We start from the raw sequence: 13,319 nt of genomic DNA on the forward strand, positions 1-13,319 counted from the left end.
CTTCCATGTATTCGTGGAACTGTTGACTATTTGAAATCCATTTCAATGACCTGGTTTGCTACATATGTGCCACCTATAGACAGACACTGCCTCTAGGTTAAGTCTATTTTAGGACAGGCTAAGAAGTTCAGAGTTATTGCAAGATGGACCCTGGGGAGGAAATGCTAAATTGAATAAGGTTACAATGAGTTTCTGAAAGCTTCAGCTCAAAGTCTACTTAACTGCTATGCCATAAATCATTGAGGCGTCCCTTCTGCATCACATGTGCCTGTGAGAAACTCCATATTTTGTTATCCTAGACCTTCTTGGCATATCTTTTCTAATCTCTATCGACACTCTCTCCCTAGGGGATCTCATCCCATGCTCTAAGTATTTCTATAACTGCAATGTCTTGCAAATTTACATCTTTAGTTCCAACCTCTTCCCTGGACTCCACTCTTACATGTTCACTTTTCACCACTTCTACCCAAACCACCTTTGTCCAAGCCACCATCATTTCTCCTGTGGACTTCTGAGATGGCCTCCTAACTGGTGTCCTTGTTTCAACCCTTGCTCAATACAGAATATTCTCAGCATAGCAACTACAGTGATCCTTTTAAGCAGGAAATCAGTAACTATTACTGCTCTGCTTAAAAACCCCCAACAGCTTCCAATTACTCAAAGTAAAAAGTCCTTCTCTTCGCCACGGTCTTCAAGGATTTGTGATTTGTCTACCGCAGCCTTCAGTCCAGCCACACCTGCAGGCCTCTTTGCCATTCCTTGAACAAGCCAAGTACAACTTCCCTTGGAGATTTTGAGCTTGCTCTTGGCTCTGCCCGGAATGCCCTTCCATTTTGGGGGTTTATTCTTTCACTTTCTTAAAGTTCCTGCTGAAACGTCATATCAAAGAGATCTTCCTGTACTACACTTTCTAAAATTGCACCTCCATCCACTTTACCCTGCTTTATTATTTTCAAATAAGTCATATCACAACCTGATGTATATTGTTGGCCTCTCTCTCCCTGTTAGTTGGTGAACTCCTCGAGAGCAGGCACTTTGTCTGATTGGTTTACTGCTTTGTTCCATTATAACAGTGCCTGGTGCAGAACAAGTACTCAATAAATATTTGAAGAATGAAAGTGACAAAGCTGTTATGTCCTGTTATATTTTAAAGGCTAGATATTTTTACTTAGCTATTGATGAGTAAAGTTCATTATTATTTTACCTAATGTCCTACCTTTAAGATCTGAAAGTTATTTCTAGTTGGAAACATAAAGGAAAGAAAACAATCCCCAGATATTTCAATAGATAAAATGAATAAAGTATGACTATTTTTTAAAAAGTTACGTAGCTTTTTTTTCTCTGTGGGGAACAGGGCTTTATGAACCATAAAGTATTAGAGCTTAAAACATGACGCCAAGTTTTTAAAATAATTATACCTTGAGAAAATTAATGAACATTTTCCGTTAAAAATCATTGTTTCTAAAACATTCTTGACTTACAATAATAATTAAACAGGAAGTTATTGAGAGTAAGGACCATGTACAATAGCTCTCAGTACCAATGTCAGTCAGGAAGTCAGGTTTTTATAGGCACTAAAAACTTTTTCCAATGAATGAATGAGCAAAGACATTATTAGCTTTTGAGTTTAAGCTGTTTTCTACTTGGCTGCAACTAATAAATACATACAGATATAGCCTAAAGAAAAAGTATTTTGAATAGATCTTTAAGAAACAACCATATCCTACTCTAACAATACCTATTTAGTACACACACATACACACACACATCACATTCTATAGAATTATTTAGGATAGTACTGGAATTCTGCAATCCTTTTTTAAGATTCTTTGGAAACCACACGATCTGAAAATAGTTTATTTAAAAGTACTGCCTGCTAGAACATTCTACCTGTGTTTCTGGAATAATGGGACTGTCTTCAGGAGAAGATCTAAAAAAGGTGGATAAAGGTGATGACACAATGATAGGATTTGGCCTCACGAATCCACTCAGATCACAGCTGGGAATGTCATTCTCTTCTTTCTTCATGACTAGGGTATCCATCACATAAAAGACATTCCAGGGAATCCAGACAGTATGATACTGAGTGAGGAATGGGGATCGTTCAAATACCAAAGTTAGAGAAGCCCCACCGTTTGCCACCAAGTCAAACCTAAGGAAAAACAAGACATACTTAGTGAATTATTTGGATCTCATATAACTCCCAACACTTACCTCCTTAAATTAATATGCTTTATAAAGAAAATCAACTTTTCCTCCCAAATTTTACATGAAATAGTTTCAAATCTACAGGAGTATTAAAAGAATTAGACAATGAACACCCATATACCCTTTATTTAGATTTACCAATTTATTAACATTTTCCCAAATTTGCTGGATCTATCCACCTAGCTACTCCTTTTTCAGAACCATCTGAGCTTAACTCATAGATATTATGAAATATCACCCCTAAATATTTCAACATGAATCTTCTAAGACAAAGAACATTTTCCTACAAAACCACAATATGATCCCCATGCCTTAGAAAATGAAATCAACTTTTAAAGAACCAAATGAGTATATGACTTTACATTTCTGCCACCTGTACTGTCACAGATTTCTGGAGTCTGGAAGTTGTTGCATTTCTATATTCAAGGGGATAATAAAACGTGCCGGGTGAAATAAGAACGACTAGTTTTTATACTTAAAATACTTCAAACAGAGATAGCGCATTGGGATGAACTCACATTCCATCCTGGCGGGTAATAGTATATCCATATTCTGGGTAGTGGAAAAATGAGACATTTACTCCAATAAGTGGAGTTCCATCAGCAGTTAGCACTTGGCCTCTGATGACGGATGCAAGGCTGGAGGAAGAGGAGAATAATTAGAATGAACAGCAGTCTTCTCAGGCCAACATTATCATGATTTAGAGATAATTCAACCTGAGGATACAACACCACGATCACACGCAATCAATTGTTACTCACAAAAACCAGACCTGAAATACTTGCAAGACAATATCCCTTTTAATTAGGTATAATTCACATTCCCCAAATGCCTGGTGTTTACCCTGGGTTTTAATTCATTGCAGTCTAACTTTTGGAGAGTTATCAAGACCAATAACTTAGAGATGAATTTTTTAAATTACAAACTGTGGTTTTTTTCATAAGTCATATATCTGGTGCTTACATGAAGAAAAGTAACTTTACAATTAATTCAGAGGCAATCTGTAACTCTGCAGGGACCAAGAAGTACAAGATTTAAGTGCGTAATAAGGAACATTTGTGCACCAACTTTTGATCAACTGCTGGGCCTGACTGCATTAATGCAGTTAAATTATTGCAGACCCAGGCGTTCGGGTGTAAATCGTCTTCTTTTGCTCAGTGAGACACAAGACACCTGCTTTCACTTACTGGTTCATTTTCAAGTCATTACTGCTCCGTAAAGCGCCAAACAGCTTATACAATCCGACTGCCATGCCGTTAGCAGTTCCATTACATTAGTTCATAATTTATATTATTTAGTGAGCTCTGAGAAAAAAAAAAAGTGCACTTCTGTTTTGCCTTTTGGGGTCTTTTCATTGCTCCTTTTGAAACATTTCCAACTGTGCTAACAAAATCAACTAGTTAAATGAAGATTTATTGACTCCTTAATGGGATGTCCTGTTACGTCTCAGGTACTGAAATCGATAGAGTATGCGAATTATGTCAAAAATGGTTGAAATGTGAAGTTTGGTGAAGAATTTGCCGAAAGAGGAAAAACTGTATTAAAAAAAAGCACTTTCCTCAAATGCACAATCATCAGCATTTCACATAAAGTGCATATAACTGTTGATAATATCACTACAGATATATAAAAGGAAAAGACGCACTAACCTCTTATTGAAAGGGCTTTCTCCAGGTATAACATGGGTGCTATCAGATCCTATAAGAAAGCTGATTCGATCATAGAAGGATTTGGCAGCTTGCTGAGACGGTGATTGTAAGCTCTGGCTAATGATATCCTGAGGATCAGGCAGTCCACGACAGTACGGCTGGTTTTGGCAAGAACTTTGTAAACAGCAATCAGGATCCATGCAGTCAACGAGTCCATCTGTAAGAGAAATGTAAGCCAGTAAGAGAATTCCCCTTTTTATGCTGTGATGTAGGGCAAGTTTTGTTGGTTGGTTGGCGTTTTTCACATCAAATGATTCGCTCCCCCATCTGAGAGTAATTTCTACGAGGCATACTTTTTGAAACCAGATGAAATATAAATACAATACTTGCAGCTGCTTTCATAGACAGAAAATATTTGGATTGGAGATGATTGAAAAGAACCATATAATGTTGATTCTGGGTAAGAAATAAAAAATTACTGATTAGAACAATCTATCAGTGATATGAAGGAAGATGGATTAGTTGTAACTATAATTACGCAAGCCTTCATATTTTAGAGAAAACGGACCAGGAGTTATAGTAAGTGTATATGGCAAATGGATAGGTACCTACACTGGGTGAAGCTCTAAAATTTGGAAAGGGTCAGAAAACGAAAGTTGGTGAAATGAAGCAAATACAAATAAACAGTATACGGATGAGATTAGCCAAGCACCTTTCAGGGAAATAGTTCTCGCGAGGAAGGTAAACTGTGTTCCAAATAAAATCTGGCATTTCTCAAATTTTAAACAGGAACCTGAGTCTTCAGTATGCCTGCCCTCAAATGCAGGTGTTAATAAAAATGTGGCAAATGGAAATAAGCCATAATATTGGAAATGATAAGAAACCTATCACGAAAAATTGACCTACAGTGTTAGTGACACAAAAACAGTAATGGATAGAAAGAATGTGTCAGTGCCTTCTCCAGGAACATCAGGAAGAAATTACATTCAATGGCCCATGTGAAAATTTTGTTTGAAACATATAAACCAACCTATTAGTGGATTAGAGAGGCAGGGTATGACGGCTTGATGACATCACCCCTTAAGGCCATCTTTCACTGACCAGTTGATTTCACTGACCACTGACCATACGAATTTTGATCTGCTTGGCAATTACATCTCCTAGTACAGATTAATAAAAACATTCATTTCTGAAGGCTTTAATCACTCTTGGGGGAAATGAAAAAATGGCTTTAAAATCTTCAAACCTAAATATCAGGTCTTGGTGTGACCCTATTATGACAAACTCAGCTAAAAATATCTGGTTGACCTATATGTTTTTACACAAGTGTTTTTGAATAACTTTTATTTTTAAAAAACCACACTAGCCATTTTTTTGCTTTAGGCTACCTTTATTAATAGAATCTAAGCTGGCCCTTTTATTATGTGACAGCAAACTGAGACAAAAGAAAGCAGATTAAACTGAATTACATTGCCCAGTCTAGAAGCAGGTCAACAACAACACAGGTAATGTAAAAAACAAGATGAGGGGCTTGGCTCAGTGTCCTTAAGTCATTTTGCCCACCTGAAGAAGAATGTCTTGAACACTTGTGATTTCTGCTAACACCCATTTCCCTTGTCTGGGCAACAGCTCTTAACTTTCCCTTGGGTATCCAGCACTCCTCAACTCTCAGTCTACATGCGTATTGCCCTTCACGCTTGGCTCAGAAATGTACACGTGACCTAATTTGTCTAACCAGGGTCAATTTCAGGAACTATCTGAAGAGAGACTCTCTCCTCTCTCCACCCCTCCCCCATGCTTGGAGCTGTAAGGCTGTAAGGTTGGGGTTGCCGCGTCCATCTTGCTGCCACTACTGGAGAACCTGTCTGGGAATCGAGCCATCCCAGAAGAAGCAGAGTTAAGAGCTGGAGATAAAAAACAACAGGTCATAGTGACATCTTTGGGGTTTTTGCAATAAGCTGCGCCTGACTTCCTAGGCTTTTCAGTTCTAGACGCATTGCCTTCTTTCTCACTCTTGTTTGCGTTGGATTTTCTGTCACTTGAAATCAACTGCAAGAGACTCAGTTTATCCGGCGAAAGTGACTAAAAATCTCCTCATTATTTCCCTTATAGTTGGAAAAAAAAACTTAGTAAGTGAATAATGGAATTAAATTTAAGGTGTTTGACTCTTTTTACATTAATATTTTAATTTTTCGTTGCTACAATTTCTATACTCATGAAAATGTATGAGTCGGAATTTCTGATAGTCAGATCTTATTACATATTGTTTCCTGATTATAGTTACATTTTCATGTAGATGCCTGTTACATTTTTAAAAATGAGTTATTAATTATTTGAAGCTGCATATTTACTTATTTGACAAAAATTTAAAATGATGTTTTAGGAAAATCAAATGAAACTGAGCTTTGAAACTTCATATAAATTTATCAAGATATTACTTTCTTAGCCACAAGGCCAAGAAGATGGAAAATGTCTAAATATTTCTCAATATTTCTAGCGGAAAAAAGATGAAACTATGCTCCAGGCTTATTTTTCATGAGGATATATTATAATAATGCAATACATTGTATTTTTCCTCCATCTCTCTCAAAGAAATAGAAGCACAGTTATTAAGACTCAGATTTTTAAAGTTGTAGACAATTGACCTATTGCCCCAATATCATTTCTGGCTTCAAAAAAACAATTAAAAGAAATAAAATCCTTTCAATAACAATTTATGATTGTATGTTGAGACTTCATGAGAAAGCTTCAATATGTATTTTATGATATGTATTTTATGATATAAGTAGACACTACTTAATGGAGAAAGTGCTTCCAAATATTCTATCTTATCTCCATTAATCTTCTAAATTAAAGGTTAAAGGCTTCTTGTCCTCTTCTCCTCCCCCACAATACTCCCACAGTGTCTTCCTTTAGGCAATATGTGGTACAGTCGCCAAAGAGGAAGGCTCAAATTTAGTCATTCATCTTTGTTAGTTTATAAAAAGCAAACGTACAGCTGGTATGTAGTCTGCAGGTCATAAAACTGCATGAGATTGACACCTTCTGAACTAATCAGTTGGAAATGCATTTTTACAAGTCTCTCTGCTAACATCAATCAGAGAAAGAATCTCATTTTCAACAGTCAAGATGCAGGGACACACTGTCTGTTATTTTTCTGCAGAGTTTATCAGTAACTTGCCCAAGCAAGTGACGGATGGTTATGAATCCTGGCTCCCTATAACTTGAAAAAATATTTTTCATTCTTTGTTTGTACTTATATAGCCAGGGCTATCCAGTACAACTAAGCTGATTACCCACTTGCCCAAATGCATACTGTAGTAAAGTTGTCTTCGTGGAATAGCTTCTCAAAATCATCGAGAGTCCATTTAAGTCTCAGGAATATTAGGTTGGCTTAAATTTATATTGGCGTAGAAGCCATCTCTAATAGAATTAACCATAAAAAAAATCTAAAGAAAATTAGAAATGTTCAAAACCACTGAATAATAATTTCAATGACCAGTTAAGAGCCTTTCTTTCTTCATTTAGGCTTTGCAATGTAAGTGGTACTTTGCTGTAAAGTAGGTAATATAGCTTCTGCTTCCATCCACTCAATCCTTAATATCATTGCTCTGATTCTCATTTTTAAACATGTTCTTGTCTTTCCTTAGGCTTTCACTGGACTTTAACAGTGGTTGGCAAACTTAACTTTGTACAGGGCCAGTTAATCAATATTTTAGGCTTCAGGGGCCTTATAGTCTCTGTTGCACCTATTCAACTCTGCCATTATAGTGCGAAAGCAACCACAGACAAGATGGAAACGAATGGGTGTGACTGTGTTCCAGCAAAACTTTATTTACCAAAACAGGCTTTGGCCCAGGCATCATAGTTTGCCATTGTACAACGTTTCTATGCTGCCTTATTTCCTTGTCCTCTTTGAATCATTCTTGATACTTTTTCTGGCAAATTTAAATAAGACATTTTGCCACATTATTAAAACTTCTGATTCCAAGTCTTTCCTAGGTTATCCTCTATGCAGGCTTTGATGTGCTTGTCAAAACTCTCACTTTCTTCCTCTAAGTGGCTACAGACATTTTAATTTGTTTTTCAAAATACTGACTGAATAAAAAGTCATGAACTTCCTTTTAATGAATTTTCCTTTATTTTACTCAAAACATAATTAATGTCCACTGCCTTTCCCCACAGTATTTAGAAGCCCCTCTCCCTTATTCCAAGTCAGAAGTAGAGCTAGAAATTCTGATGTGATATTTTATTTGCAGACTTCAGAATTTTCAAAGTGTACAGGTATACCTTTCATTACTCTTTTGAGTCCTCATTCTGTAATATGCATGAAATTCATTTGTTTATTACTGAATTGGGATCATGTTTTCTGTATCTCTTGGTTTGTCTATATTGGAGCTTTCTTGGTGGCTTTAGTCTGTATATTCATATCCTTTCAATGCTAATGATTCTGGGTTGATCATTCTCCTGAACTCCAAATCCACAAACTACCTTCTAGATTATTCCACCTGGATATTATACAGCCATTGAAAACTTGACACATCTAAAACACGACACATAAAATGTTCTCTAAACATGCCATTTCTTCTCTATTTCCTATTTCAGTGAATGGTTCCACCATCTACCCACCCAGTTTCTCAAAGTAGAAACCTGAATGTCCTCCTTGACTCCTCTTCTCCCTTCCTTTCTCTCTGCACCTAATCAATCAGCAGTTCCTTCTTTTCTTCACTCCACATATCTCTTGAATCAGTCTGTTTCTTTCCATTTCACTGAAACTCACCTCAGGCCACCATGGTCATCTCTTTACAAGATCTCAACAGTTGCTTAGTTTCCCAATTCCAGTCTTGTCCCAACTATTCATTCACTACACTTTCCTAAGAGTCCTCTTTGCAGAAATCAGATTTGATTATTTCGCTTCCCTCTCTAAAATATTTCCTTTACTTGGTCTTCACTGGCTTATGAGTAGTTAGGACTCCCTCACACAGCTTACAAAATGTTTCATGATTATTATTCCCTCTGCCTGGAGACCTCTAAGCTGCTCTCTTACTCCCCACCCCTCCCCACTCCTTCAGCAATCAGCTCAGACAAGGGTCTCAGGAAGCTCCTTGAGGGCTAATCTAGTTCACTGCTGTGTCCCCGACATCTAGTATACTGCTTGGCACCAAGTCAGCATACAAGATATTTGTTGAATGAAGGAAAGAATGAATTCAGTTCCTAGGGACTGTAAGATCTAAACAGGTCAAAATGATGTCTTAAAATCACATTAGAGATGCCACTCGTTGTCTTCTATCACCTTTTCCTTCCCTCAGACACCATGCTAATCCTTGAATTCTTGTTTCTTTTTAGTCCAATGGGTATTTTAAAATGTTCTTGATTAACTGGACATTAAGCAATCCACACAATTATAAAAAGTATCAGAAGAAAATATACAACATAGTATACATAATCTTACAAAGGGAGTCTTATTTATGAAGACACACAACCCAGAATTCATGAATGAAAAGATAAACCTTATACAAATTTACCTCATATCAATTGAAAACTTCTGCACGACAAAAGAGACCACGAACAAAGTTAAAAGATAACTGAAAACTTAGGATAAAACATCTGCAACACATCTAACAAAGAATTAATAAGTTGAATAAAGAAAGGAGTCGTAAAAGTTAAAAAGGAAAAGTCAAGCAACTCAACAGAAAAAAATAGGCAAGAGAAATAAATAAGCAATTAGCAAAAGAAGAAATACAAATGGTCAAGAAACATATATAAATCATCAATCTAACTAGTAATTAGGGAAATGCAAATTAAAACCATAAAAATGGAGTCATTTTCACCTAACCGACAAAATTCATATTTTTCATTTTGTTGGACAGTTTTTTTAATGTACAATGATTATGTACAGACTACGAATGTGGGGGAAATAAAAACTCTCATAATGACAAAGTGGATAGTGGTAAAACCTACTTGGTATGGCAATTGGGCAGTAGCTATCAAATTTAAAAATTAAAATAACCCATGACCCAGCAATTTCACTTCTAAAAATCTGTCCAAAAGAAATATTTGTTCATTTACACAAAGATTTATATGCAGATACTCACACACACACAGACACACAGATTCACTACAGATTTGTCTTTATACTAAGAGCAAAAAAATAAGAAACAAATAAATTATTATTAATGTAGCCGTGGTAAAATTAATTAACACATCTTTGTTTTTATTATAAAGAATGAGATAGGTTTTATGTACTGGCATGAAAAAATCTCTAAGATATACGTTTGGGCAGAAGCAAATTTAGAACAGTACTGATCCTATTGAAGTTTAAAAACATAAATGTGCATATAAATTCCCTGAAGGAGGAGTGGAAATATGCACACCAAGTTGTTGACAGCGGTGCACTGTTTCGATAAGGAGAATGTAATATCCATGTACCATGGCTACTAACAATAACCCTCACCAGGAATGCAGAGGTTCTTAACGTGGAGATCTGTGTAACAAGGAGCCTCGCTTTTAAAGAGGTACTGTGCAATGTCATTTCTACATTCTGATGCTTGAGGTGGCAGCTGATGTTAATGAGTGTAAAATATAGGGGAGACTTTTACTTCCAGCCTATGGGGCTCTGATTTTCCTCTTAAAACTCATTCAAAAATAGCAGTAAAATCCTATGTTTCTTGGGTGCTAATGGGAAGCTACTGGGGTCCTTTGCTTCTGAGAGCATGAGCTGTACTCTTTCCTAGAATGGGATGTACTATGCTCTAAAAATTCTGTGGATAGCAAAAGGGGTCAGACTAACCTCAACCTGTCCTCAAAGAAGGATCCAGTAGGGTCTTTCAAACTAACAATAATTTTCCCCCAAATCATCATGTGCCAGGATAATATATTTTAATGCTCTGAGACTGAGTGCCCCTCTTTCTCTGATATCTGGCTTCTTTTGGGAAAAGTATTTGTGACCTATTATTCTCTCTCTCTCTCTCTCTCTCTGTCTTTCTTCCTTTCCCTCTCTCTTGCTTTTTGACCATTTTCCCCCTCTCTTCTCAGTTATGTTACTATTTTATTTAATTTTTATTTTTTAATATTTTTGGATAACACAATAGTCTCATCTTCCTGCTAGAACTTTTTAAAAATCTATTTTCAAATATTTCCTTATTTTCCATTTAGTAATCTCCAAACTCAGACCATCTCTATCCATTCATCAGACTCATTCTGATACTTACAAAAATTTCATTCATTTTTACTCTCCTCTTCTTTACTCCTAGAACACTACTACCCTTCATTTGTATTCTTTTTCTTCCTTCCTTTCTCTCTGTCTCTCTTTCTTATAATTGTTTCTAGCTTTCTGATTTCTGAACAACCTCAGTTGAATTGTGCTTTCTTCTCTACCAGCATCAGCCTCCAAAGACTTTTTAAAAAGCCTCTTATAGGTACGTCTTCCTGACATACCCTCTGAAGTAACAATCCTATAGGACAAAGAATAACTCTGTCTACTTACAAGGAAGATGTATCATTCTTGACAGGACTTATATTTTGGCATCCCACCATTCTTGCACAAAGTTTATTATGAGGCTTAAGTCATTCTTGACCCCTCCACCATCCAATCTCCAAGAGAGGGCTTGAGTCCCACGCCTCAGGTACCCACAGGGGAGCCACCCAATGGAGAACCAGACGGGGAAACAATACGTCAAAAGGAACTTTGACTAGAACTCCCTAATGAGGAGAAAGCTGGGAATATCATAACAACTACCAGAGATAATGCATTTTGTAGAAATCATCTTGTAAGTAAGTATCTTGAGTTTCTATAAAGATAGAATTGTGTCTGGCAAGCTGTTGTACTTTGATGCTTGCATAGTGGAACCTCCATATGGGGAGCTATTTAAAGTCAAGAGCCCCCTATTGAATGAGATTCCTAGTGGGTGCCCTAGGTAAAAGCAACGACGCTATAAAAGTATACAGGGAGAACTGGATGGGTGCCTTGCCAATCTGGGGTCTGGAAAGCATGTCAGGGGTTCAGAATTGGCTTTCTTGTTCTCAAAGGAGAAGGCTGTAATTTTGAGGGAAGGGGGGAGGTAGAGAATAGAAAATTCCTTCTGAAAATAATAGAAGTCTATTAGCCATATGAAATAGTTATTGGAATATATTGTCCGAAGCTAAATGCTATGGAAAGCTATTAATATTCCTATAGTAGAATCTGTTTTTCTGCCTGCCCAGCATTCATATTACTTTCTTCTGGTGTTAGAACTTCAATTTTCCTTTGCGTAGAGGAGATCCAATTCAGACCAATGAGGGTTGGGCTCAGGTCCAGGCCCCCGCCTCATGTAACCTTGGAAAAGCTGTCCTCCTTGTACCGGGGTGGTTATGCTAGTGGGTTGTAAACATAGAGCTGGTGGTGGTCATTTTGGAGAACAGATAGTCAGAGAATGGTGCCAACACAGAATAAAGCAGAGTTGACGAATCAACCAAGATTTCTGTTATCATTGTTTGAATACCTAGGTGCAGCTAGCTCTGAATTTTTCAGTTACATAAGCTAGTAATTTTTCTTTTTTAAAGCTTAAGACCATTTGAGTGGAGTTTCTATCATGTGCATCCAAAGAGACTTTCCTGATGAAAATAATGAATAGAACCTTGAAGAAGAGAAAGGGTTTTCTTGTTGAGGGGAGGTGAAAGTCTGGGGTAGAGTGGGCCGTGAGACAGAAAATTCAGATGGCTGACTGAAAAGAGGTACCCAAGGAACTAAAAACTGTGGCAGCATGGGGTAACTGTCTTAAACCTCTCTCCAGATCACACGGCATTTAATAGTGAGCGGTTCCATCTCTTCACCTGCATTTTCTCTGATCTCAGCAACTTCACCAGCAGAGTGAGTTCTGGGAAATGAACAAGAAATGGCTCAATTTAGAGGGAGGTTGACTTGGCAGGTGAAGATGGAGTTGAAGCAGAACTATTTATAAGCCAAATCCAGGCATGTACTGTTGGTCGTTTGCTCTGAAAGCTCTCTCAACTAGAACAGGCTATCTTGTGGTCACCCCCAAAATGTCTCCCCTGTTTGGAGATGTTATCCACAATTATCTGGTCCAGTGACCATCTGTTTCTGACTTCCACTGTGTGATGTAAAAATCTACTATTCCATCGTCTGCTTTTGTCCCCGGGATCTGCTCCACCAGCCTCTGTTGGACATCCGGAGCTAGATTTCAGAAGCAGGTGAGGGAGGCATCTTGTTGATTCTACAGAGTGGGGATCTTTGTCAGGGCCTTTACTGTGGGTAAAAGATTGCCATTAGTTCTGAAAAGCTAAAGAGACCCTGTATATATGACAGCTGTTTGAGACTTAAGGCCCAATAAGGTCCAATTGAACAGGAGTTTTACTTCTTATGACTGTGTAGTGTAAAGAGAGAGGCTAAAGATAAGTTCCTCCAACTTATTTTATTGATAGTCCATTCCTCCTATTTCTCATAAAGAATTCCCTTCTAAGGCT

General features: G+C 37.2%; 1 protein-coding gene across 17 annotated transcripts in view; it reads right to left on the reverse strand.

The window, feature by feature from the left end:
• Positions 1–13,319, reverse strand: part of TENM3 (teneurin transmembrane protein 3) — a 2,420,957-nt gene that overhangs the window by 60,507 nt on the left and 2,347,131 nt on the right. For all 17 annotated transcript variants that reach the window (XM_070598205.1, XM_070598211.1, XM_070598209.1 and 14 more), the window contains 3 exons: positions 3,858–4,074; positions 2,727–2,846; positions 1,891–2,152 (listed from right to left, as the gene is read on the reverse strand). In XM_070598205.1, coding sequence (XP_070454306.1) covers positions 1,891–2,152; positions 2,727–2,846; positions 3,858–4,074 — 599 coding nt within the window. The remainder of the gene's footprint in view (positions 1–1,890; positions 2,153–2,726; positions 2,847–3,857; positions 4,075–13,319) is intronic.

The sequence above is a fragment of the Equus przewalskii genome, chromosome 28 (genome assembly GCF_037783145.1).
Source record: "Equus przewalskii isolate Varuska chromosome 28, EquPr2, whole genome shotgun sequence".
Taxonomy (NCBI): Eukaryota; Metazoa; Chordata; class Mammalia; order Perissodactyla; family Equidae; genus Equus; species Equus przewalskii.